We start from the raw sequence: 27,855 nt of genomic DNA on the forward strand, positions 1-27,855 counted from the left end.
AGTATTACACCACAGTATCAATAGGAGTTCCTCTTGGTAATGAATAGTGAGGGTGTCTGTGGCGGGGAATCAGTTTCCATGTGGTCCTTCAGGTGATGCCACCCAGATGGTGCCAGCATCCTGAAACCCAAGGAGGATTGTGTAATCCCTCTCTTCTTTGTCCCCTCCTAGGGGCACAGGTCCTGATCTGGTTGCTTCTCTTCCTACCCATATTCCATGTGGATTTTTCTTTACACCCTTGGTTGTATAAGAGTCTTTCTGCCAGTCTCCAGTTTGTTGTCAGTGGGAATTGCTCCACATTGTAGATGTAGTTTTGATATGTTCATTGCGGGGGAGGTGAGCTCAGCGTCCTCCTACTCTGCCACCTTGATCTTCTCCTTGATGCCATACTGTTTTGATTACTGTGGTTTTGCAGTATAGGTTTTGCAATATAGTTTGAAATCAGGGAGCATGATGCTTCAGCTTTTTTCTTCCTTTCTCAAGATTGCCTTGGCTATTCACGGTCTTTTGGGCTTCCATACAAATTTTAGGATTGTTTGTTCTGTTTCTGTGAAAAGTGCTATTGGAATTTTGATAGGGATTGTGTTGAATCTGTAGATTTCTTTGGGTAGTATGGACATTTTAAGAGTATTCTTCCAATCCATGAGCACAGAATATCTTTCCATTTATTTGTGTTATCTTCAGTTTTTTTTTTTTTCATTAATGTCTTATAGTTTTCAGTGTGCAGGTCTTTCACCTCCTTGGTTAAATTTATTCTTAGGTATTTTTTTCTTTTTGATGCAATTGTAAATGGGATTGTTTTCTTAATTTTTTTTTCTGATAGTTCATTATTAGTGTATAGAAATGTAACAGATTTTTGTATATTGATTTTTTTTTTTTGGGGCCAAGCCACATGGCTTGTGGGATCTTAGTTCCCTGACCAGGGATTGAACCCGCGCCCTTGGCAGTGAAAGCGCGGAGTCCTAATTACTGGTCTGCCATGGAATTCCCTGTATATTGATTTTGTATCCTGCAGCCTTACTGAATTTATTAGTTCTAATAGTTTTTTGGTGGATTCTTTATATAAAATCATGTCATCTGCATATAGTGACAGTTTTACTTCTTCCTTTCCAATTTGGATGCTTTTTATTTTTATTGCCTGACTGCTCTGACTAGGACTTCCAATACTAGGTTGAATGAAAGTGGCGAGAGTGGGCATCCTTGCCTTGTGTTTGATCTTAGAGGAAAAGCTTTCAGCTTTTCACCACTGAGTATGATTTTAGCTGTGGACTTGTCATATATGGCCTGTATTATGTTGAGGTGCGTTCCCTCTATACCCAGTTTGTTGAGAGTTTTTATGAGTGGATGTTGAATTTTTTCAAATGCTTTTTCTGCATCTGTTGAGATGGTCATGTGATTTTTATCCTTTTTGTTAATTGTGTATATCGCATTGATTACTTTGTGGGTGTTGAACCATCCTTGCATCCCTGACATTGGCATCTTGTGCATTCCCTGTTTTAACCTAACAGATAATCACCATTATGCACCCATTTGGTCAAGGCAGAAACTGAGTCATCATAGATGCTTCCCTCCTCTCCTTCCAGTGATTTACTACTGTGCCTTCGGCATCTTTCCTTTTGTCCTCCTGGATACTGCCTGGGTTTAAGCATCATATCCTATCATGATTGGCAGAAGAATCTCCTAAACTGGTCTCCCCGCTTCCAGACTTTCTTGTCATGTTTGTCCTCCTTGTGTTGGCTGCAGAGAGATCTGCAACCAGATCTGATGCTTTACTACCCTACTGAAAACCCTTGGCTCTCCATTGTGCCGTGCCCCCTGCTTCCTTTCCAGGCCCATCTGCCATGCACTCTGTGCACCTGTGTTATCACAGTGGTTGCTGCTCCTCACGCCAGGCTTCCCTGCACTCACCTACCTCCTGGTCTGTCCTTTGACAGCTCTGGGAAGCTGCCTCTTCTCCCTCCCTTTCTCTCCATCTGTAGTAGATGCTCCCCCAACTGCCTCTAGCATGCTGCTTAGTGACCAGGGTGGTAGAGAATGGTTGTGTTTGGGTTTGAATTCCAGCTCTGCTACTTCATAGCTTTCTGAGTTGTTATTCTCTAGGCCTGTTTTCTACGTGGGTCATGTGAATGAACAATGCTCCTTTGCAGTGTGGAGAATACAGTTTTCACCTCACCTCCTCAGGTTACTTATTCATCCATCAGGAATCAGCTCAGCATTTACCTCCCTGAACCAGGCCCCTCTCCCCAGGGTTATGTTTTAATAGTACTGGCTAGTGCGTGTCTAATTTGTGCAAAATATTTTCCTAAGTATTTTGCATGTCATTTAATCCTCACATCTACCGTTTTCCAGAAGTGTAGACAGAGGCTGAAGTGCCAATGCTCCCGCCACTGGTAAATGATGGAGGTGGGATCCTGAACCTAGAGTCTGGCCTGAGAAGCCTGTTCTCTTAACTGCTGCCTCTATCTTATCAGCTTGTTAATTTACTCATAGCAGTTTTTTAACCGTTTGTTGCATAAATAAGCAGTTAGGTGACATGTGAAATGTCTGGCTTGCTGCCTGGCATGGAGGGATTCAGAAAATGTGGAATGAACAGTTCTTATTCCCTGGCAGCCTCGAGGACATAAGGGCCCTCAAAGGGAAGTGTTTTCTTCTGGATTCCTTGCTGCCGGAGTTGCTTGTGTTTCCTGCCCGAACAGATCTGCATGAACACCCACTGTACCAAGCTGGTCACCTCATCCTACAAGACAAGGTAGGGTGGATGGGTAGAAAAGGGAGGAGCGGGAGGCGAGTGATCAGCCTGGGGTCCCTTTCAGCCAGCCCCTGTGCTCTGCGCCGCCAGGCGAGCTCTCTCCCGGCCATGCTGCTGGCTCCACCTCCAGGTTCCCATGTCATCGACGCATGCGCTGCCCCAGGCAATAAGACCAGTCACTTGGCTGCTCTTCTGAAGAACCAAGGGTGAGTGCCATGGTCAGACAGAGGAGTGGGGTGGGGTCTGACCCTATATTTTGTAAGAAGAAATAAGGAACTCTTAACTCCAGTAGGTCACGAAGGCTGAAAGGAGGCCTCCCCTTTAAATATTTCCTCCTGGACCTAGGGCAGTTCCCTAAGCTTCCCAGTGGGTTACACGTGTGAGATGTGAATCCCTTAGCCCTTTGGGGCACACTGCCCTGGGCGGTTATTTCTAACCACTGACCTTTATTTTTTTTAACTTTGTTTTAAACTTCACGTGACTCACTTTAATTTTTTTTTTTTTTTTAATTTATTTTTGGCTGTGTCGGGTCTTAGTTGCGGCACACGGGGTCTTGGTTGAGGCGTGCAGGATCTTTCGTTGCAGCGCGGGCTCTGCAGTGTGAGGCACGCGGGCTCTCGTTGAGGTGCGCGAGCTTAGTTGCCCCGCAGCATGTGCGACCTTAGTTCCCTGACCCCGGATCGAACCCACGTCCCCTGCATTGGAAGGTGGAATCTTTACCACTGGACTGCCAGGGAAGCCCCCCACTGACCCTTTTAAATATTAATTGAGAATTTAAAGACATTTAAGTATGATTTTCTGTGTGTCCTGACTTCAAGTACGTGTTACTGTGTCAGACCTGTGGGCTCTTAACGTGTTGCGTAAATTCTCAGTTCACCTCAACTCTGCCCTCCTCTCTAGGAAGATCTTTGCCTTTGACCTGGATGCCAAGCGGCTGGCTTCTACGGCTACCCTGCTGGCCCGGGCCGGGGTTTCTTGCTGCGAGCTGGCTGAGCGGGACTTCCTGGAGGTCTCGCCCTCAGACCAGCGTTATCGTCGGGTCCAGTACATCTTGCTGGATCCTTCTTGTAGTGGCTCTGGTGAGATGGGGGAAAACGCGGCCGAGGGCCCCACAGATCCAGAGCAGCCTTAGAGCGGGGATGGGGGCGTGTGGCGGTCGTCGTTCGTTTTGGCCTCGGGTTTGGTTCTGGCTCAGACTATCCTGTGAATGGTCAGACGTGCTCATCTGTATGTGGGGATTTCATACGAAGTCAGGCAGCGTGTGGTGAAAGCACTCTTCCCTAGGGATGCTGACCAGACAGCTGGAGGAGCCCGGGCCCGGCGTACCGAGCCAGGAGCGCCTGCGAGCGCTGGCCGCCTTCCAGCAGCGGGCGCTGAGCCACGCGCTCACGTTCCCCGCCCTGCGGCGCCTCGTCTACTCCACGTGCTCGCTCTACCAGGAGGAGAACGAAGACGTGGTGCGAGCCGCCCTGCAGCGGAGCCCGGCAGCCTTCAGGTAGTGGGTGTCCACCAGGGTCTGGGCCGGGGGCCGCCCTCTTACCGAGAAGCCCGTTCCATTTCCTCTCTGCAGGCTGGCTCCTGTCCTCCCCTCCTGGCCGCACCGAGGCCTTGGCACTTTTCCAGGCGCTGAGCACTGCCTCCGGGCCTCCCCTGAGACCACGCTCACTGGCGGCTTCTTCGTTGCTGTACTGGAACGGGTAGAGGTGCCAAGGTGAGTGAGCAGGGGGCCTGCTTGGAAGACGCTGGAGGATTGGGGCACATCTAACTCACTCTTCTTTTCTTCCAGCTCCGTCTCACAGGCTGAAGCATCGGCCCCAGAAGTTACACCCAACCCAGCCCCAAAGAGAAAGAAGAGGCGGCGAAAGGCAACAGCTGCCCCCAGCTCACAGCCTGACATGTAGCAGGTGCTCGGAGCTTTGACTCCTCAGGTCCTCCTCTCAAGCTTAGTCTCGGGCCCTCAGCCCCAGGCAGCAGTTTTTTTTGAAAGGGCTCTTTTTATGGCTGGAGAAAGAAAACCAGTAACCCCGTTTCTCCAGCTGGAAAAAGCGGATATCCCTGTGCTGTGGGTCCCTTCCCTGGGCTCTGTTCTTGCTGGTGAGACGCACTGCTTCCCACAAAAATAAAAGGCAGGACATGGTCTACGATGGATCACAGTTTTTTTTAATGACACAAGCAAGGAGAACAATCTCACGTTCATACGTGAGAACAATCTCACGTTCATACTAAAAATTCCAACTAGACTCACAGGAATTCAGTCTTTATTTGTAATGGAAAGTCCCAGCCTCCCGTCCCTGTCCAGTGCACGTACACGTCCACACCCGCACTCATGCGCTCACACTCAGGCTGCGCCAGGACGCCCGCTTCAGGGGCCTCCTGGATCAACTGTCCTGCCTGTGGAACTGAGGTAAACTAGCTGCGAGTACTAAGCTGAGAGGGGCTACCTTACGTAAGGTATAGGTAGAAGCTTGATTTCTAGACCCGCGCCCCACCCCCCTCCAATCCCAGCAGGTATCTGAGGCTTGGGTCCCTCCTCAGCTCCACACACAACAGTTAAGTACTAACAGAGCTCTCCTTTGGGGCGGGGGTGGGGCGCAGTCCCTGCCACAAAACATTCACCCTCGTTCACCAAGGGGAGGGGGACTAGTTACATCTACATCACGTTATTTATAAAATAAGAATTACATTTTGTGTTTCCGGAAGGAGCTCTAGTCCCTCAGGAAAGCTGCCTGGGACAGCATTTGAGCCTCTTCTTCACACAGGCATAACTTAACTATACAGCTAAATTTCTAGTCAATAGCATTTACACTTAACCACCTCAATGAACCAAGCTTGAAGGAATTTAAAAGGCAATTTAGCTTAAATACAAAAATAAATTTTTATTTTGTTAAAAAATGTTTAAATATTTTTCCTTTTAATTTAGACACACGCATTCACACTTCTTCCAAAGAGGATGGGCATGGCAGCAAGGCTTTTGGGCCTGGGGTATGTGGTTTTGGAACTGAGGAAGAAGGAAGGAAGGGGTGGAGCAAGTAAGATACAATTTTAAAATGTGGTTCATTAATTTAGGTTTTCTAACATACACTACAAGTGATCTAGCCTACAGCGAAGTTAGGCAGGTGGGAAACAAACAGCAGAGGGAAGAGGCCTTTGCTTTCCCTCAGACCCATCCTCCTCGGGCTGCCAGCCCTTAAAGTCAAAACACCATTTGAAAATTCAAGACTCGGCACTTGTAGCCGTAAAGTGGTGCTACTTTTCCACATTCAATTAGCGAGGCCCCAGGAACTTGAGAAACAGTTAAGTCCGGCACTACCAACATGCCGCCACTCATACAATTCAGTTCTTCCTCCAAACTCGATTCAAAGAGCAATAGACAGACGCGAGCATCAGACAAAATAACACAGGACAAGGCTTTAGACATACAATCCCGGAGAGGCAGACGAGCCCAATGAGGCCAACGGGGGCGGTGGGCGAGGAGGCAGCTGAAAGCAGCGGGGGCATCCTGCCTGCTCCAGGAGCTTCCCTCTCCTGGGGAAGGTATCACCCCTGGGTCTGCCAGGCTAACAGTCTTGAGCCACCAAGCTTTTAGGGGCCAAACTGGCAGAGGGTCGGGGAGGAAACACCGGCTCGGACTTGGCGGGAGGAAGTGGAACGGCAGGAGCAGCACCCGCTGGGGCCTCCAAAGGCAAAGCCAGAGTCAGGATCAGTTTAAAAGGAATCGACCCTGCGAGGAACCAGTAAGGGATGAAGCAGCAAGAAATGGGGAAACAGGGTCCCCTAACGGGACCAGAGGGGGAGAACCACTTTTTATAGCCAAGCCAAGCAAGGTGAAGTTTTAGGGATAATCCATCCCCCAATCCCATCAAATGCATATCAGAGATGCAAGTGGGCGAGGGCTCCTCCTGCTACCCTCCGGCAAAGATGGCTCTCAGGGAAAAGGCGGGAAGGGAGGCCGCCTGACCAAGCTCATACACTAAACGAGAGTCAGGGAAGGCAGTGGACGATATGTACAGATGTTTCTTTAGTTCTCTCCAGCCTCACCAGTGGAACTGTTCAAGTAAGGTAGTAATAGGCTTCTGCCCTGCCACATCCTGCCTCCCCCTCCCTCGAGAGGCCAGAGGCTTCTGCTTCCTGGAAGAGGGAAACAGCCCCTGGGGCTGCCACCACCTCCCTGGTGGCCGAAGCCAGAGGTCTGGGGCAGGTCTGCGTTACGGAACTGGAAGGGTCAGAGGCTCTTCCTAGCAGGTGCTGAGGTCCAGATTTGGGCAAGGGTGGCGGGGGTGTGGGGGGCAGGGGCAAACGCTATTTCTTGCGGGTGTGCTGCCTTCGGGCCTGCAGTCGCTGTCGAGCCCCTGGGGTCTTGGATCCCGCACCAATGGAAAAGGAGGGGGCCGCCGATCCTGGAAAGATTCAACAAGATCTCATCAGGGTAGCTGCTACCTGAGAGCAGTCTCTAAAGAACACCGGGTGCTGGGAGAAAGCCTCGCCAAGCTCTAGCAGTCCTTCCAGGGGAGGGCTGATTAAAAAGGCAAAATCCCAAGACCACAGATAGGCTGGGAGCAAGGCCCAGGAAAGCATGTTTACCTGGCGTCCCAGCAGTCTGGCTCCTTCTCGTCTCCGCTGCCCAACTCCAAACCTGGCTTGTGCTGGACTCCCAGACGGGCCTCGGAGAGCCGGAGCTGCCAGCCCACCCCACCCCTCTTCAGAGAGGAGACACGCAGGTCACACTGGCAACAAGGAGACTGGCCGCTTACCGAAAGGTCCAACTCCGACAAAGCCTTGGGCGGGTGTTGAGGACGCCCCAAAGGAGAGGCTGCTGCCTGATGCGCCCACCCCAGGGGCAGGGGTGTTCTGACCAAAGGCGGGTGTGGAGGTGCCTAGGAAGAAGAGACAGCAGAGAACTGTAGACACCAGGCTGGAGAGCAGAGGGCCTCAAAGCAGAGGGTAATGAGCCTAGTGGGGAGGTCCGCTCCCGGCAGGGCCTTCCCCGCAGGACCCCTTAGCTCCCATTCAGCCCCCCGGAAGGAGGCCTTAACACGCGTTGCCCCAGGTGGGCCTCCCAGCCTGCTAACAGCTGTGCCGCAGTGGAGACAAGCCCCTCAGGTTGCCTTCTGACCACCTACGGAGTAGGGCCTCTGCATTCCCTTGGCCACCAAACACAGCAGCAGATGACCATCAGTGGACCGCCACCTCTAGCCTGACCGGGTTACCTCCCTTCCACCAGGCCTAGAAGCGTTATGCCTCTTCTCCTTGTTCACCTGTCTCCTCCCTTCCACCCTGTGGGTCCCCTGATCTCCCCCCGGGGCAAACGCCCTGCCCTCACTGAGTGCTGCCATTGTGCCCGCCGCAGCCCCGCGGGGAGGGCTGCCTTCTCTCACGGCTCTTCCTCGTCCCGGGGGCCAGGGTGGGGCAGGCATCTTTCTCGCTTCCTGGGGCCCGGCCTTGCCCCCCGTCTCTCGCTCTACTCCCCACTCCCGCCTCGTCCCCACAGCCGCGCCAGCTCCCCCACCTCCCCTGCAGGCACTACACTGGCTCCCCGCTCGCCATCGCTGCAACTCCGGCTCCTGCTTCTGCTTTTCCTCAGCCTCAGAGGACCTCCCGGCCACTGCCCCTCCTGCTTTACTTGGTGAGTTTCAACAGGCTGGCCTTGCCGGCTACCACTTATTTTAGGCCTGTATCTCGTAACTGAACGTCGCTGGGGAAAAAGAACAGGGCTGACTAGCCTCACTGTAACTTCACAAGCACACTTTTCCAGCCTCAAAGCTGCCTGCGATCCCATCCCATCTTCTCCCCAGCTCCAAAGCGACTACTTTCAACAGGCCCTGCGGTGCCCACTCACACACCTCCCCGCAGCCACACCCCAAACTCTTCTTGTCACAAACAGTCTCGGAGATTAAATTTGTTACTTCCTCAGAAAGGCATTCCTCCACGGTCACTAATCACATACTTTATCAAGACATTTATTGCTACCTGACACTCTATTTACACATTTAATACCTGTTTCTTCACTACCACAATGTAAAGCTCCACAAGAGCAGACGCTGCACAGCAGACCAAGTCAACCCCTGACCTTACCTCCAAACACAGGTTTGCTGTCCGGCGTGCTGGCCACGTTGAAGGCAAAGGGTGTGCTCTGGCTGGGCGCGCCCAAGCTGTTCTGACTCAAGCCTCCCCCGAAAGGGGTCGTGCTGCCAGTGGTCCCACTCTGTCCTGCTCCAAAGCCGAACGCTCCAGAGGCAGAGCTGGTGCCTGGGGTGGCCGCACTGACCCCAAAGCCCCCGCCGCCGGCTGGGGCTGCCGATCCCCCAAACGTGAAGGGCGATGGTGTCGTGCTGCCGAACACTGAGCTACTGGTCCCACTGCTGGCGGTCTGGGTTGTAGCGCCAAAGCCAGAGGTGGTGGCTGCACCGAAGGAGAAGGCAGCTGTGGTGCCGCCAAAGGCTGGCTGGGTGCTGGCAGGGGTGCCGAAGGCAGAGGCCGTGCCCTTCAGACCACTGAAGGCCGACTGCGCGGTGCCGCCAAAGGCTGGCTGGGCCAGGGTTGGCGCTGGGGCCGCAGTCGGGGCCGGGGCTGCAGAGTTTCCAAAAGTGAAAGAGCTGCCGAAGCTGGGGACGAGCGCCGACTTGGCAGCCCCCTGCTGCTGCCCCTCCACAGCCCCGAAGGCGGGTTGGGGGTCGGCTCCTGGGTAGGACGGGAGAGGCGGCTTGGCGCTCGAGCCGAAGGGAATGTTGAACGCTGGGGCGGTGGTGCTACTGAACGTCAGCGTGGACTGGCTGCCGGTGACCGGGGCTGAGGCGGTGAGGGTGCCGCCAAAGCCACTAAAGCTGGACGTGCTGCTGCTGCCGCCGCTGGGGGCTGTCTGGGCGGCACTGGGAAGGGACTGGCCAAAGGTGGCGACTGCTGTTGAAGCGGGCATGGCGGGAGGCTTGCCAAATTGGAATATGGGGCCCACGGCGGGGGCGAAGCTGGCACCGGAAGCAGGGGGAGTCCCAAAGAGGAAGGGCTGGGAGGCGGAAGCGGTGGTGCTAGTCACACTGCCCAGGGTGCTGGTCACGGTGCACACACCGAAGCTGAACGCGGGCTTCGGAGCGGAGTCCGCGGAGGTGCTGGCTGTGGTCATGGACACCACTGCGGAGGTGGCGCTGGCCTGGCCGCTGAAGAGAGGGGCGCTCGTGCTAGTGGCTGGAGTAGCTGTTTGCTTGAAGAAGGGTGTTAACATGGGCATGGATGCAGGCGGCCCCATGTTGCTAAAGATAGGCTTGAAAGTGAGGGGTGGGCTGCTGGTCGTCGTGGGGATGGCTGAGCTGGAAGATGCTGCGGCTGTGACCTTGGAAGGGCTAGAGGGCAAGGGGCCCTCATTCTCGCTTTTAGGTGGGACCACAAAAATGGGCTTGAACATGGGAGATGCTGAAGACACAGCAGGGGCCACAGAGGCAGGAGGGTTAGCAGGTGGGGTGCTCAGCATTCCAAACAGAATACTCTGCTTGGGGCTGGGAGACGGGGCGGACGGGGCTTGGGATTTGGCAGATGTCTCAGCCTGAGGGTCTGGAGGTGACTTGGTGGCGTCAGTGACTGGTCCTGGGGAAGAAGCAGGGGTCAGCCCCAAGAAAGTGGTGGTGGATTTGGAGTCTGAGGAGGTGCCTGGAAGGGGTGCTGACTCTGAAGAGCCCGGAGGGGCCAGAGGGCTGGGTGTCTTCGGAGGCGAATGGGCCACAGTGGTTGCCACGCCAGCAGATTCTGGGAAGAAGAGTAGAGAAGGTGAATTTGGAATATCTCAAACGTGATGCAGTGTTCAATGCCTAGCACAGTGCTAGGGATTCAACAGTCAACAATTATGACTAAATCTATATCACAGGCCTTTAAACTGTTCATTCCTGAAAGTCAAGGAAGTGTTCATAATTTCTACCCTTCACAGCTCATAAGAAAGATAGACGAGGATAAAACTTGGCCCAGTTGGGGGTTAAATGTGTAGAAACTAAGAAAAATCCAATTACCTGAACTCAAGTCCAATTAATTATGTAGATATACCTTATTCATCTAACAAAGATGTACTATATGGCATTCACCCACCAGGCGCTGAGTACAGAGCATATGACCATGAATGAATGGCCTCTGCCCATGAGGCCTGGGAGAGGCTGAGTACCTAATATTTTCTACACTAGGATGAAGCGTGGTAGAGGAGTGTGTATGTATGCAGTGCCAAGAAGGCAAAGGCGCTGGAACAGCCGGCAGGTCCTTGGAAGCCTGTTACCTTGTGCCTGCGGTCTAGCAAGCATATGACAAGACACCTTAACCACGCGACCGTTTATACTTCAGGGACACCTCATGAGGTGAGCACTGTTCGTATTTTACAGATGAAGACAATAAGGCTCAGGGCAGCTGAGGGACTGGGTTTCAAATCAAGAGCTGTTTGACTACCAAAGCTAAGCTGCCTTCCCCAGCTTTAAGTGTTGCAGCCCTTCCCTAAAATGTCCTGATTACAGATTTCTAAAGCTCTTAAGCTTGCACCAGCTCAGGCTTGGGAAGTTAGAATAGGTTCAATCTTTACGGCAATTTCCAGCAACTGATGGGCATGGTGCTTTTACTTCCACCTAAACAAAGGCTGATGTCATTACGTGCTCCAAAGTAAGCTCTCCCACTCACCGGGGAGGGATGTTAGGCCCGGGGAATTCTGCATCTTCTTCAAGCTCTCCAGCAGTGGGTTCGTGCTTGGGGCTGGGAGGGAGGTTGGGGATGAAGCAGTCCCAGCAGCAGGCAGGGTAAAAGTGAAAGAAGACTGACTGGTAGGTGGGTTCTCCGTGACAGAGTCTGAGGCAGCATCTAGGGAAGAAAGAAAAGATGACATTGTCCTCCCTTGTTTGGGAATCCTTTCCAGTGGCATATCATGGAGCATGGGGAGTTCAGGGCCTCAGGACAACTCATTTAGAAAGGCTTCCCTTCAATCTCAATGCTCACTGTTCTCCAGATTCCACTGAGGACCCAAATGGATTTCCCAGATGAGAAAGACCAAAATAAAACCAAAGGAAACAAACCCTCTCTGGGGTGTGAAACTGATCTACATTCCTTACCGGTCTTATCCTCCAAGACCTTGTTAAACCACTGTAAAGAAGCTTTCTTTTCCAAGTCTAAGTCTTCAGCAGTGATTGAATAACCAAGCTGGGGAGGTGGAGGCTACCAAAGAGAAAAAGAAGTTGTCAATCAGGAGAAACTGGAAGAATCCTATATTTAGCCTTCCTAAGACAGAGTTAAGCTGGGGTGGGCAGAGGTAGATGGACAAGACCATACCAAGGTCAGCTGGTCCCCTCGCCTGGAGGGCAGCAACTGAACCTTCCGTTTACGCTGCCCAGAGCTGCCAGGTGTTGATGGGGAATTCCACGAGTTCTGTTTCTTCCATGTGGTTTTATCTGCAACTAAAAAAAGAAAGACTTGTTTTCTTCCTCCTCTCTGCCAGAAATGGATAGGTTTGTCTATCCCGTTTTTAACATTGAGTTTTCACTGGGTTATCTCTGAAAGATTCGATCTTCCGTGATTTGGGCTCTTGGATGGTATCTGCAAGATTATATAGTCAAGAGGATATAAAGGCAGAATTGCTCCAAATGCAGGTATACAACTGCTTGCTGGACAATAATTACCCGGATTGGTCACAGATACCTCAGCCTAAGCTTGTCTGTAGCCCACTGTTACCACACGTTATACTGTACCTGTCTGTGTCACCCTTCTCCCTTACCTGACTATAAATTTCTGAAGGACAGAAACTCCTATCTCTGTATCTAACAGGCCCTTCACAAGACAATGCTCAACACTTCCACCACCAAAAGCCACTCTAGTGCATTCATCAACTTACCCTTTTCTCCCTGGGACTCCTTGTCTGTTACCAATGGAGTTGAAGAACTAGAATGATGAGAAAGCTCCTCTTCTCTGTAGGAGGAAAAGGCAGAATTAAGTTTAAGGAAGACTTGCTGGCAAAAAGTACTGGGTAACTTCTTGTACCTGCTTACCTACCAACTGGTCTAGAACAACCATGATATAAGACCTCAGTATGCCAGGACAAAAAATAAAAGAAGTCAAAAGAAAATTCCAACAGAAAAGAATGGAGGCAGTTCATGGAAACCAAGGAGAAACCTTTGTCTTACAACAAGCACAGATCAATAATCTTCAAAACCTTACTTACAACCCACCAAGTTCCTGAAAGTTCTAGTCACAGATCTGATCCCTAACAGAATGACATTCAACTTGACTGTAGGCACCTAGAAGGTCAGCTGGAGTCAAAAACATGAGGTCCGCTGCCCGATGACATCATTCACTCTGTTCATTCTATTGTGTGTGGCCCCTACTCTTGCACCCCCGTCACTCACGCTACAGTGTGAGGAAGAGAGCCAGAGGCCTCTACAGTTGGTACAAAAGAACTGTAAGAGATCAGAGCGATTCAGGTGGGCACTTCACTGTCCTCTAGATGTTAATTTCTTTGATCCTCCAAATCAGAGTTGCAGAAAGCCTAAGAGCCAAGTAAATGTCCCTCTTTTCCTGACCTCTCATTAATCCACACAGCAAACAATAATGGATTACCTTATTTTCTTTGCTGGCCTCTCTGGTGTCTGGGAGCGGGATGAGGCTGGGCTAGAGAAGGGAGATGAACTGGGACCACTCCTCTTCCACAGCTAAAAGTCAAACAGAAGTAACATGACTGACCCTAGCTGATAGTTTATCATCTGACCTTCAATATAATGTTGTGGTTCTATTCATCACTGCATATAAAATCTCCTTTTAGGTAACTAAAAAAATACTTCTTTGTGAAGGAAGGCTCCTAAAAAGAAAGTCAATTGCCAGTATTAACTACAGGAGAAAAAGTCTGAAAAACTAATGGAATGCTAACTAATAAATGTAGAAGGAATGAATGTACTTTTGGCGTATATTAAAAAGTGGACTGTCACATTCAGTAATGGTTTAGAGCTATGATGTGCATATATGTTTACTCTATATTGTCTGTGGAAATGATAAAAGTAAACTAAACTGTTCCAATGGAGATAAGCCAGTAAACTAATTTAGTTTTGCTCTCACTAAATTTTCAGTTTTACTTTATTAACTTTATTTTTTTAAAATATACGATCATGACATCTATGACTTTTGCAGCACCAGTGGTGTTTATCGTTATAATTATCCATGCATCTGTCTCTTCACCAAGTGGAGTCCCCTGATAGCAAAGGTAGTCTGTTTTCATCTCTGCCTCCTTCGAAGGGGCCTAGCAGCAAAGTACTTGACAAAGAGCAAGCTCTCTGCAAATAGGTTCACTGTCTCTGGCCTATTTACAAAGATACTGAACTATCACCATAGGCATTTTTCCTATTGAGAAGCTTCTAGTGATTTCTTACTCAGTAAAACTGCATCATATAGCACAAACAGGGAGGCAACAATGCTTAATAAAAATTTTAAAAAGGTAAAGAGGGTTTTAAATCAAAGACAGGTGGTAAAGCAGTAGAATAGTTCCATAAGACTAATGTCAGGAAACCAAGACTCAGAATGAGCTTGAGAAAAAAGCTGAAATCAATAATAGTTTTTTATGTTATGCTCAGGTAAATAACGAGAAAGGACAGCCATCTGAAAAAACAACAAATGCTTAGGCCTCACACCTGTATTTTTAATGAAGTGCCAAAGGTGATTCTAACCTTTAGCCGGGGTGGAAGACAACCTGGTTCAACAATCGGGAGGAACACGCTCTATGTCCACGTCACAGACTAAACACACACACAGTCCAGGTGTCATAAAGAACTACTGAAAAAACCAAATGAGCTCTTAAATAGCTTGGGGTAGGGAAAAGACTTTCTATTCCAGAAACAAAGGAAAGAAAACTGACAGACTGTCATAGGACCACTAAGAACCTCTCTAAATAAAAATGTCTCCATGTGGGAAGGAGACTTTACTATATACTCTGTACCATCTGAATTTTCAACCACAGTAATGTTTCCATAAACCAGAAATAAAATGTATGTGGACAGGAAACAAAAACACTCCAAAATGAAACAAAAACATAACTAGAAACAAAATTAAAAGGTAGATATATTCAACTAAAGTGATAAGTTAATATCCTTAACATGTAAAAGTGAAAGTCTTGCAATTCCATATAAACATAATAAACATATCAAATGAGAAGTGGGCAAAGGCTATATACCAAGGCAAGTCATAAAAAGAAACAGTCAATCTATGTATCCAGCAGTCAATTTAGTTCTGCACTGTAATTCAATTTTTGTCAAGTTCCTACTTCATAAAGGTACTATCCTTTATACTTTACAAAGAACACAAGGATAAGCAAGACCATTCCCATCATCAAGACATTTACAATCTAGAAAAGAGACAGGACGATACACAAATTGACTATAATAGACAAGAGATGAACGAAGTCTCTAAAAAGGAGTCCAAGAAGAGAGAGATTATGCAGAGTTCGGTTAGAAGAATAATAAAGGATGAAGGTGACATTTGTGATGGTCCTTCATCATCTGACAAAAACACCTGAAGAAAGACAAACTTTATAGGCTTGCAGTAGGATGGACACATGATTCCGGGTGGAGAACAGAACAAGAAAAGGAAACAAAGCAGGAAGGAATTAGGTACTCTTACAAGATAACAAATACGCTGCTTTGGCTTAAATATAGGGTATCTGTAAAGGAATAATAAGGGACAGGGTCAGAAATGCAAGCTAGGGTTTTGAGGTTTTGAAGGCCAGGGTTACTATTCCTACTTTGGAAAATGACAAGTCTTATATAAGACTTATGAAGATATCAATGTCACGCACAACGAGATCTAAGGACAGTTCACTTTCTCTAATTGCCACCAGTCTAATATTTGTAATGATTTTATAATATCAAAGCTAGAACTTCTAGTTTGGGCAGCTGTGCGTTGGGTATATACTACTGCTCCTCTGGAAAAATACAATTAAGTCAAATATCTCTACTACCACTTGCACCAAACAGAAGGGCTGTCATCTCTATTGACTACTCGGGATGTTTACTGCTTCAGTACACATTTCTTTGAAAGAGAAGTTTCAACATAAAGAACTTTCATATTACTCTAATCTCCGCTTCCAAAGACTTCCTTACTTTCCTGATAATTTAAAATAACTCATGCCATGGACCATTTCAAAGATAATTATGATCAAAACTGAAAGTACACTATGCTCTCCGTTCTAGAACTTCTCCTTCTGAGAGCATTATATATTTAAATATCACACACAAACGGGACTGGTAACTACTTACAATAAAACACCCAGAAGCTATTAGTGTCAGTGAGTATATTACTTGCCGTAGGTCACAGGCTCTACCAGGGGTGAGGGTGCTTAAAAACAAAATCTGACCATGTTTCAGGCTATGGGTTTGTTTGTTTTTTTAATGCATAAGCACCATTTATTTATTTTTTATTGATATATAGTTGATTTATAATGTTTCAGGTGTATAGCAAAGTGATTCAGTTATACATACATATATGTGTGTGTATACATTCTTTTTCAGATTCTTTTCCATTATAGGTTATTACATATTGACTACGTTGTTTCAGACCAACCCTGCTGTGGAGGACAAATAAAAAGTGCTGAAGAAAATATAAAATACATATGTTTGAAGGTACGGTGGTATGGAGAGCTACCAAGGCAGTGAGACACTGTGGAGGTAAGACAGAGAAGAGGAGCCAGTAGGTGAGAAGCCTCAGGGCGACTGCCCATTCCAAAAGTAAAAGCTGCAGTTGAGAGGCTGAGAAAAGCTTTTGGCAGCCCTGTAGGGCTGGGAAGACAAAAACCGGAATTCAGGGCTTTCCAAAGTAGAGGGGCCCTAATATACACCTGAGGCTTTTGGTTGGAATCCCAAAGGCTACACAGTAGGGTACAGGGCAAATCAGAAATAAACCAGCCCTCACAAGAACTGACAACCAACTCAGAATCATGTCAATTCCAACTGTACAGGGGTAATCTGTCCCTATCCTAGCTGCCTGCCAGAGGCAAAAGACAGACCTCTCTGGAGGAAGATACTACCATTCAGAGCTTCAAGTCATTGTCCCCCCACCCCCCCAATGTCTGACAGTAAAACAAAACAACAAAAACGTATGTAAGAAGATAATATTCAAGGACTTCCCTGGTGGCGCAGTGGTTAAGAATCTGCCTGCCAATGCAGGGGACATGGGTGAAAGCCCTGGTCCAGGAAGATACCACATGCCGCGGAGCAACTAAGCCCGTGCGCCACAACTACTGAGCCTGCGCTCTAGAGCCCACGTGCCACACCTACTGAAGCCCACATGCCTAGAGCCCGCGCTCCACAACAAGAAAAACCAACGCAATGAGAAGCCCGTGTACCAAAACGAAGAGTGGCCCCCGCTCACGGCAACTAGAGAAAGCCCGCGTGCAGCAACAAAGACCGAACACAGCCAAAAATAAATAAATTTAAAAAATTAATTTCTAAAAAACTAAAAAGAAAAAAACAATACTAGAATTAAAAAGAAAGAAAAAAACTGTTATTATTGTAGACAACATGATGTACATACAAAAATCCTAAAGAATATACAGATGAATATTCAGAATTTAGCAAATTTTCTGAATACAAAAATCAGTTGTATTACTATACATCAGTAACAAATTTCTAATATGCTATTTATAATAGCATCAAAAACATGTACCTAGGAATAAATGTAATAAAAAATATGTAAAACCACTGCACAGATAAAGATGATGTAAATAACTGAAGACCACCCCATGTGCATGGACTGGAAGATTCAATATTGTAAACGTCAGCTCTCTCCAAAATAACTGGCAGATTAAAGGCAATCCCAGTCAATACCTTAGCAAATTTTTTGGTGTGGAAATTGACAAGATGATAAAATTATATAGAAATGCAAAGGGCCAAGATCCAAGACAATTCTGAAGAGGAATGAGAGAAATGAGAAAGTTGGATGACTTACTCTACTAGATATCAAAACTTAAAGACTGTGTGGCACAGGGCAGAAAAAGAGACCAGTGCAACAAAACAGAATCTATCAACAGAAATGGATCTACAGATATACTGACACATTATGACAAAGGTGGTGCTGCAGAGCAATAGGAAAAGGACGGGCCTTTCAATAAACGCTGCTGAGTCAAATGGATATTTAGATGGAAAAATACTAATTTTGATCCCTACCTTATATCATACACAAAAATCAATTTCAAGAGGATTATAGATCTAAATGTAAAAAGGAAAAATAATAAAGCTTCTAGAAGGTAGCATAAGAGAATATCATCATGACCTTAGGCAGGCAAAGACTTCCTCAACAGTACACAAAATACACTAACCATAAGTGAAAAGAGTGAAAAGAATGAAATGGTGAGCCACAGAGTAGGACACTTACTTGTTGCAACACATATAATTCACAGAGACCTTGTATCTAGAATATATAAAGACCTTACATAAATCAGTAAGAAAAAGACAGACAACCTAATAGAAAAGAGCCAAGAAACTTGAACAGGCCCTTCATAAAAAAGGACATACAAATGGCCAATGAACAGTTCACACCTCTATTTCACTATTAATCAGAGAAATACAAATTACTACTACTACTACTTCACACTCACTGGAATGGGTAATTAAAGAGATAGGCAACACCAAGTGTTAGTGAAGATGTATAAACACAGGAACAAAATCTCATACTGCACTGGTAGGAGAATCAACTGAAACATCACCTTAAAAAGAATTATACAGGGAATAACCCTAGACCACTGGTGGTCCAGTGGTTAGGACTCTGTGCTTCCAGTGCAGGGGGCACAGGTTCGATTCCTGGTCGGGAAACTAAGATCCCACAAACTGTGCAGTACGGGGAAAAAAAAAAAAAGACTTATACAAACCAGCACTATTCACAACAGCCAAGACATGGAAACAACCTAAATGTCCACCAACAGATGAATGGATAAAGAAGATGTGGTACATACATACAACGGAACACTACTCAACCATAAAAAAGAACGAAATAATACCATTTGTAGCAACATGGATGCAACTAGAGATTATCATACTAAGTGAAGTCAGAAAGACAAATACCATATGATACCACTTACATGTGGAATCTAAAATATGACACAAATGAACCTATCTATGAAACAGAAACAGAATCACAAACAGAGAACAGACTGGTGGTTGCCAAGGGGGAGGAGGTTGGGGGAGGGATGGAGTGGGAGATTGGGGTTAGCAGATGGAAGCTTTTATATACAGGATGGATAAACAACAAGGTCCTACTGTATAGCACAGAGAACTATATTCAATATTCTATGATAAACCATAACAAAAAAAGAATTTTTTTAAAAAAGGATGTATATGTATGTATAATCATCACTTTGCTGTGTAGCAGTAATTAACACAACATTGTAAATCAACTATGCTTAAATTAAAAAAAAAAAAAAAGACATATAAGAATGTCCATAGCGGCATTATGCATAACAGCTCCCAACAGGAAACTCAAATGTCCAATGGTAGAATGGATAAATTAATTGTGGTATATTCATATAATGGAACAGTATTCAGCAATGAAAATGAAAGACCTACGACCACATGCAACAACATGAATGAATCTCACAGGTAAAATGTTGAATGAAAGAAGCCAAACACAAAAGAAAGCATATTCTGTTTCCATTTATATAAAATTCAAAAACAGGGAAAACTATATATGATGCTAATATTGAGGAAGGAAGGAGGGAAGAAGTAGTGACTGTGAGTGGGTATGAGAGGGGCTTCTGCATGTTGAAAATGATTTATTACTTGACCTGGGTGGTGGTTACATGGAGCTGTACATCTATATTTGTTTTTCTGCACATTATACTCTAATTTTCAAACAGCCATTAGATAGATTACATGACATCGAATGCTATACAATATATAATGATTAAAAAAGATGCAGAAAAACCATATATGCTATGATTCCATTTTGTTAAACAGACCAGAAATCTTGTGTATCATCTGTGTTTGCATACATAGTAGGAATGTTAACAATAGGTACCTATGGGATGGACACTGAGACAGCCAGGACAGGGGAATTTTTACTTAACAGTTATCTATACTTAAAAAAGATTCTGAAGCCAGGAAAGGTAATATTGTAGCACATGTTTACAAAATTCCAACAAGAATTCAGTAAAAAGTTTCCTTCCTATCCAATAGTTATTACAGTTTCTAATATATCCTGTCAACATTATTCTATGCACATCAAAAGATTAAAGAAACCAGCAGCATGAATAGAGGACACTATACACACAGTTCTGTACCATGCTTTTTAAATATAATATTTTGAGCTCATTCACATCAGTGCCTATTAAAGCTGCCTTGCTCTTTTTAACAGTTACACAGTATTTCAACTTATGGAAATACTGTAAGTCATTCAACCAGCCCCCTAAAAAGGTATGTTTACATTGTTTCCAAGCTTCTGCAAAAATAATGCTACAATCAACATCCTTGTATGTCTTTGAGTATATGTGTAGGGTTAATTCCTAAAAGTAAACCTGCTGGATCAAAGGGCATGTGCATCTCTAACGCGAATAACAATGGCCACACTGCCCTCTAGGGAACTGTACCAACTGATGCTCCCACTAGCATCTTTTTTTTTTTTTTTTTTTTTTTTTTGCTGCGGGTTGCACGGCTTGTGAGACCTTAGTTCCCCCACCAGGGATCCAACCCAGGGCCCCCGGCAGTGAAAGGGCCGAGTCCTAACCACTGGACCACCAGGGAATTCCAAGAAGCCTGCTTTTGCAAACATTTATTTTTATGGTTTCTATTTTACATTTAAATCTTTAGTTCATTTGGAATATGTTTCTCTAGTACTGTATATGAAAAACTGCTCAAACTCACTCATAAGAGACACAAATTAAATACTATTCCTCACCTATCAAACTCATCTTTCATTTATATTACTGTAAGAGCCTTCTGGATTGATTAACTTATCTCAAAATTTTTCTCCCCTCGAAAATCTTCCTCCACACATGCTTTATTTTTTCCTAGCTACTATATATTGGGTACCCACTTATTAACAGGCACTGTAATGGGTACTTTTCAAACACTACCTTCAGTCTTTACAATAATGATTTAGAAATGAGACAAAGAGAGTTTAAGTGATTTACTTGCCCAAGGCCCCAGAGCTACTAGGTGTCAGAGCCAAGACTGGAACCCACATCTGTCTTGTAGCAAAGCTTGCTCTGTTCCCTAGGCTATACTACATCCTCTTTCTAAAAATGAATTACAACCACTTCTTATTTTAAAAACTTTCATTAAATTCTCAATGCCTATAGGATAAATTTCTTTTATGATCCAATGCAATCTGGACTCAATCTACCTTTTGATTAAATTAATATCATTTACTGAATTATTCGTCCTTTGCCCATTTATCTGCAAAAATGCCTCTGTCTTGTATCAGGTTCCCACATATGATTGCTTTACTTTTTGGGCTTTCTATTCTGTTCCACTGGGCTATAGTTATCACTTAAGGGTTTGTATCTTCTGTTAGTGATAATCCCAATATCTGACAGATAGACGGTATCTACAGATAACCAGGTAGTAAACACTGGCTGATCGATTAATTAATGCTAGGAACCCATTTCTCCCACAGCGCAAGACAAATGTACCTGAGAGAGACCTCGAGTAGAACTGTAGGAACTGGTAATGGCATTGCGGCTGGAGCTAGGGATGCCACCTGTGTACGTGCTTGTCAAGGAGCTCATAGAAGAGGTGCGGGATCTCTTATTCGAGTGATCATCTGAGCTCTGGGAATTGAGACCTCTCTTCAGAGACCCAGGCCTAATAAAAAGGGGAAAAGACAGTTAGATGTATTATTAAAGACATTCTTTTAAGGCTTCGTCCATGGACACAAAATCTTTCTTAAAAAAAAAAAAAACTTAATAAAAGAGCATAATGCTCTTAATTTTATTATTAACAGTTTGGCTAAATATATCTGACAGTCAGGAAGAGAAAGCCAAATATTTTAAAAATCAAATATATGAGTCCACTGATATAATATTCTAGAAAATGCACACTAATCTACAGTGACAGAAAACAGATCAGCAGATACCTGGAGATGGGGACAGGATGGAGGGAGGTATTACTAAGGGGCATGGGGAAACTTTTGGAGGTGATATTTACATTCATTATCTTGACTGTAGTGATGGTTTCACAGGTGTATGCAAGTCAAAACTTATCAAATTGTACACTTTAAACAGGCAGTTTATTATTCGCCAATTATACCTCAATACAACTGTTTTTAAAAAAAATCAGAGTTAAGAGAAACCAACCATTTTTTCTCGGCTTCCAACTGAAACAGAAATTCCCTGTACATCTTTCCTGTAGAAAAAGACATCCAACCCCTGTTATGATACTCAACAACAGACCAGTTTATTCTTATACTGGATGAAAATGTATTTCCTCTAACTTTCACCCATGGATACTATCTGGAGCCAAACTTGAGCAAATTGTTTTTCTTTTTTCACGTGACAGTCCTTCCATATTTTGGAGACCATTATCCAAATTTCCTTATTCTCCTTGAGATTTTCCTCCTCTGGGCTAGTATTCATACCCCTTCAAAACTGCCTTACCCACCACCAGCCCATAAAATCTTAGCTGCTCCACTGAGAATGAATTTCAGTTTGTGTACATCCCTTACCGTGTAGTACACCAAACCAAACGCACGCCACAGACAATCTGAGAAGAACTAAGAGGAGCAAGACTGCCACTCGCCGGCCTCGTTCTAGTCTTTGTTCTTCATCAGCACAGACTAGGAGCACATTAGCTGTTTGGGCAGCCATATCATACTGCTGACTCAAATTAAGCATATACGTTACCACAAGGCTTTTCACACATATTTCTGAGCCACTTTTCCTCCCAGCCAATTCCTCCTCAAATGTAGCGATTTAATATTTATCTTAAATTTCATATTGTTGCATTTTATCCATTGCACAAACCTTGTGATCTTTCTGTTTATATACTTGGTTATTAAACATATTTATAAACCCTCTTAGCCTTAGTGTGTTTTATCCACATTAATGAAAAAATATTAAAAGGAATTAGAAGATAGTTATTGTGGCAAGTTACTCAAAATGTTCCTCTCTGACTTCAAAGATCTGAACCTGAACTAATAAAGCAACGCAGAAAAGCAAAGAAAGCCTACAGGACAGTAACTCTGATAATTCCCTTTTCCAACAGTCTGTATCTCACCCATGGATTCTCACTTACTTAGGCACAAAAGAAGCAGGGGCTCCATTGGCCACCAGGGGCTCAAATGCTGAATGTCCGCTCCCACTGCTATCATGGCGCCTAGACAAATCAAAAAACTCTCAATTAAATGAAGCTACTTTCTTTCCCCTTAAATCACACTCCCATATTCTTGGGACCCTATACTCTTCCTATGGAACACAGGTTCCATGCTAGACAAGAAGAGGGATGCTTCAACTCCAAAGATTCCAAAAGGTAAATTTACGCTAAGAGCGTCCAGGCAATAAGAAAAGTATGAAAATACTTCAAGACCTTTTGAACTCTTCAGGTGTATCAATTACTTGCTAACTTCTCACCAAAGTATCAGAATCACAAATTTAACATCCTACCATCCCCAAATTGAAAACAAAAACAACACTTTAGGGATTAACCCACACATCCTATAGTGCTCTAGAGGTTAATATGGCAAGTCTATTAAGGAAAAACTTTACATATCACATACAAGAAGGGCCTATGCATGGTGCACATAATCATTGCTTATTCCCATCATGGGAAAGATAGTACAGAATCCTCAGTTATAGGCTCACTGGGGTCAAGCAAAATTACCACCCTGCAGAACATGAGAAACCTATCTGCACCATAAAAATAGTTATTTCTTCTCCCACCTCCACACCTCCCCACCCCCTGCCACTCCTACTTAGCTAGTTGACATCAGCTCAAATTGCTCACTTGTCAATCCTATCTCTAGTCATGATTACGTGATCTTCCCGTTACATACATGCACTCGCACTGATTAACATTTCCCTACTCAATTGTGTCACCTACAGTATCAAAGCTGACCAATTTTGAACCTATAGGATATGAACAATCTTCTCTAGGTAATGGGGCCAGTGATTTTACGTGTGGGGTCCACTGTCTCCTCAGAGAGCACTTCTTTGCCCACCTTATATAAAGAAGCCCCCTTCTCATTACCCTCTGTTATATCACTCTGTTTTTTATCTCTATACACTTATAATTGATAATTATCTTGCTTATTTTGTTATCCTTATTTTTTGGTCTCTTTTCCTCAAACAAGTCCCATGAGGACTGCGTCTTGTTCAAAGCTCTCTCCGCTGTACCTAGAATAGGCTCTGGCACATAGTGGGTACTCAATTTATTGAATCAGAAAAATGACTGGACTCCTTAACTGACTCCTTTGCAGCCTGTTAAAGCCTTAACACCCATTTTCATTAAGTTATCGAAAACAAAATAATGAAATTGGTTTTACTCTCATTACTGATAAGTCTACCGTACCCTAGTCCTCACTTTTCTTTGCCAAGCACTCCCCTCAGCACGATCACAATACTGCAGCTGGTGGTCACCCAAATAATTAAACAACACGAGACTGTGAGGGGAAGACTTTAAGCATGCTCTCTCACAAATAAAATTTAACACGTTTGTATCAAAAGTATGAAGCTAACATGGCTAATAGTTATTGGCGTATCTCTAGTACTTATGGAAAAGGTAAATTACAAAATTTATCTAACATGTGTCTTAGGAAATGAACAGCATTAAAACCCTTGTTACCAAGCTCTTCCATGAAAGCCAAAGAACAGGACCTACTAAGGGTCACAAACTGGAGCTGGCCTCTACATCTTTTGGAGAGTGATCTATATTTCAACAAATCCCAGGAGCCCACGTGAGAGGCCTGTTATTACTGTTGGGACTGTTACCTTCTTTTATTTTCCTGGCCATCAGCAAATATTTGGTCTTCCTCCTCCACTGTCCTTTTCTTCCTCTCTTTGAGGGCATTCAGTACGGTCTCCTTTGCACATGGGTCTGGGGCACTAGTTGATGGTGAGGACAGTGTTGAGTTGATAACTTGCTCTCGTCTACAATGAAAGATAAGATTCCGGCATCAAGATATTTTAATTACCATGCCATACAGCACAGACTTCAGTCACTGGACATCAGAAGCCAACCAACAAGCAAAAGTATAATTTATACACTCACAGAAATCGCCCTTTGCAATTAAAGCTACAGTCCAAAGCAAACAAAACAAAAAGATGGTTCAATTACTAGAATTTGGGATTTCTCATTCAAATAAACAGCTACTTCTTTTTCTGCTTTGTCACAGGAATAACCAAAGGATAAAGTGGACAAACAGGAGTCTATTCTTTTAACGACAATACTCACATCGGAGAACGAGTCAGTTTGCTATCTGGAGGAGCAATCCTCACTGTCACTGGACTGCACACCATTTTGGAATTACGAGCAGACAGCACAGTCTTCTTGTGATAACCATTCCAGCATACAGTGGGAAGCACCCCCAGCAAGGAGTATTGGGTCTGTTGAATTGGATATCTTCTTCGAGGTGTTATTACAAACCGATGTGATAAAGTCCCACAATCCCTGTGAAGAATGGGAGATACCAAAGAAGCTTAAAGGAATGTCAGAAAATTTAAATGACTAAAGAACCACGTGGGTTCAGATATTTTCCAGAGAGTTTAAACCTCTTTCTAAGCAACAAAGAACACATGGTATTTTTATGGCAACTTTCCCCCATTTCGTCTAAGGGCAGAAAGTGACAGCTGCTTAACAGCTGTCCCTACAATGGACTTCAACAATTTGAGAGGGAAATTGAAAACCTTGCCCACACAAGTAAACTACGATGGAAGAAAAGTGTGTGTTAGGATGTGTAAGGAGAAACTTTTCAAGAATGCTTCACTCTTGTATGCTAATCCATCAGTACCATACACTCAAAGTTAAACATTTTTAACACCTAATAACACCTAAACATTCATCTTCTCAAATAAATGTACTTTTCAAGAATCTAATATTTTCACCAAATTTTTGTATTCTTTTGTATCACTCAGCTATTGGGACTAAATGAAACTGTCTCTTTGATTTGATCATCTTTATCTACCAAGTTTTATCAATCAAAGAGGTGTTTCCTGGGAACACCTCTTTGAGCTCAGCTAACCATAGAATTTCTCTTAGTGGTCCAAAGAAAAAAAATCTAACAAAACATACTCTATGACTACACTCGAAAGATAAAGACATTTTCACTAGAAGTAGGGATACTTAATGGTTTATCAAGTATTCTGCTAAATCTATACTGTATGAAAATTCGGACAGGTTTAAGAACTAAAAGGAAGGGAACAGCTGTGGCATCACATCTCATTCCAAAGCGTAAAGGGGGGCAGGAGACGACTGACACGGATCAAGGTGTTTAAGATGACAAAACGACACAGAATCCACTTTGGACTTAATGAAAAAGAAAATCGGATTTGAAAGTCAAGTCCTCAATTCAAAGCCCGTCGACAGAGAGAAGGGTGTGGGAAAGATCACGGTTATCTTACCGGTGGGAAGGCCTCCTAGAGGATCGGAGGAGAGGAGTGGGGAGGAAGGGGTGAACTTGAACGCCACGGGGATGCGCCGACTGAGCGGGCGGCGCGGTGCGGGCGGGTGGGCGTCGGCCCGGCCTCTCCCGCAGGTCCCTGCTCTCCGGGGCGGGGGCAGGCTGCGGGGGGCCAGGCTTGCCCAGGTAACTGCCCAAGAGGAGCAGTTCAGCGGGGTCGGGTCCTTCCAGCAGGCTCCGCGGCTCTAGAAGATTTCCGTTTACTGCCGACTTGGCCGGAGGCGAGGCGAGCAGTGTTCGCTGACGCCTGGCGTTCCGAACCAGCGAGAAGGCGCGCGAACCCCGGGGTTCGCGGCTCAGTCCCCACCAGGCCGCGGTAGCCCCCACAGCCAGCCAGGCCAGCGCAGCCGCCGCCGGCACCAGGTACAGCACGAGGCCGAGCAGCGACAGGACGAGAAGCGCCGCCCCAGCCGGCCCGCCGCAGCCCCAGCCCCGGCCCCGGCCGTCCCTGACACTCGCTAACGGCCGCCGCCGGTCACCTCCTCCAGCCGCCGAAGCCGGCGGAGACATCGCGGCTCCGCGCCGCGGAGAAGACTTAAATATCCCAGCGTGCACCGCGCCGCGCGCCGCGTCGCCGCGCGCCGACTGCGTCACTGCGCAAAGCGACTCGTACGCGCGACAGCGAAGGGAAACGCTACTACCTGGCGACGCGCTAGACCCGACCCCTTTCAGAAAATGCCGCCTCGCTAAACGCCGAGTTGTGATTCTTGTCCCGCGTGTACACCCGCACAGCACCCATCCAGAGGTGAGCCTCTTGGAAGAATCGCGTTAGAAATAAAAGCTCCGGAAAGCGACTACTCACGTAATGCTTATTTTCTAGGGGGCTAAACACCCTAGAAGAGATTATCAGGCACTTTCACAATTGCTACCTGAGGCTGCGAGTTTTTTGTTACTCTGTTTTCTGCCAAACTATAAACTGCTAAAGGGAGTTGACTTCAACAGCAATAGTAAAAATCAAGACCAACCCAAACTATCCACCCTCATTAAATGTGGATCTGGTACTAATAAATTCCCTATCAAACTGCCTAATAGTCTAATAAACTGCAGATCAGACCTGAAGCTGCAATAGAAGTTTGCGTTTCTGCAGTACACATTGATAAAGGGGGGCAATTATCTACCAAATTTCACATTATGCTCCAGAATCGGGTAGATTTTTAGGATTTGTGATCAATTTACCTTTGTTAAGTTTGGTGGCCTGAGAAAGTAGATTAGTGTTTGTCTAGGTCCGGGGAGTGTGTTGGGCATCGGGGGATGGAGAGTGACTGCTAAAGGGTAGAGTTTACTTTCGGCCGGGACAAAAATGTTTAAAAATTAGATTATGGTGACTGTTGCACAACCCTATGAAATTGTATGGTATTTGAATTATATCTTAATAAAACTGTTTAAAAAAAAACTTGGTGGTCTGCTAATTCAGGCTTTGGCCTAGCTCAGCTTCCTTGGCCATTCATTCATTGATTTACTCATTCTATTACTGATACACATTAAAGAGAGTAATGGGGGAAAACACAGGGTCTCTGATC

General features: G+C 45.5%; 2 protein-coding genes across 2 annotated transcripts in view; one reads left to right on the forward strand and one right to left on the reverse strand.

The window, feature by feature from the left end:
* Positions 1-4,890, forward strand: part of NSUN5 (NOP2/Sun RNA methyltransferase 5) — a 31,555-nt gene extending 26,665 nt beyond the window's left edge. The window contains exons 5-10 of the mRNA XM_068565573.1: positions 2,611-2,749; positions 2,840-2,955; positions 3,650-3,828; positions 4,034-4,244; positions 4,320-4,460; positions 4,536-4,890. Coding sequence (XP_068421674.1) covers positions 2,611-2,749; positions 2,840-2,955; positions 3,650-3,828; positions 4,034-4,244; positions 4,320-4,460; positions 4,536-4,650 — 901 coding nt within the window. The 3' untranslated portion in view covers positions 4,651-4,890. The remainder of the gene's footprint in view (positions 1-2,610; positions 2,750-2,839; positions 2,956-3,649; positions 3,829-4,033; positions 4,245-4,319; positions 4,461-4,535) is intronic.
* POM121C (POM121 transmembrane nucleoporin C) lies at positions 4,889-26,876 on the reverse strand. The gene is made up of 13 exons (XM_068565572.1): positions 26,277-26,876; positions 25,111-25,326; positions 24,648-24,806; positions 22,957-23,037; positions 21,357-21,528; positions 13,313-13,404; positions 12,591-12,664; positions 12,032-12,156; positions 11,815-11,917; positions 11,390-11,566; positions 8,822-10,483; positions 7,501-7,623; positions 4,889-7,146 (listed from the first exon to the last, which is right to left on the reverse strand). The coding sequence occupies exons 1-13, from the start codon at positions 26,843-26,845 to the stop codon at positions 7,049-7,051; spliced, it is 3,651 nt and encodes a 1,216-aa protein (XP_068421673.1). The 5' UTR covers positions 26,846-26,876; the 3' UTR covers positions 4,889-7,048.
* Between the last annotated feature and the right edge of the window lie 979 nt (positions 26,877-27,855).

Source organism: Eschrichtius robustus, chromosome 16 (genome assembly GCF_028021215.1).
Source record: "Eschrichtius robustus isolate mEscRob2 chromosome 16, mEscRob2.pri, whole genome shotgun sequence".
Classification (NCBI taxonomy): Eukaryota; Metazoa; Chordata; class Mammalia; order Artiodactyla; family Eschrichtiidae; genus Eschrichtius; species Eschrichtius robustus.

Coding starts and splice junctions, on each gene's coding strand:
- POM121C (XM_068565572.1), bottom strand. CDS start 26,845: ATGTCTCCGCCGGCTTCGGCGGCTGGAGGAGGTGACCGGCGGCGGCCG. Junction 11,918..12,031: donor GAGGGGACCAGCTGACCTTG/GTATGGTCTTGT, acceptor TCTCTTTGGTAG/CCTCCACCTCCCCAGCTTGG. Junction 10,484..11,389: donor GGGCCTAACATCCCTCCCCG/GTGAGTGGGAGA, acceptor TCTTCTTCCCAG/AATCTGCTGGCGTGGCAACC.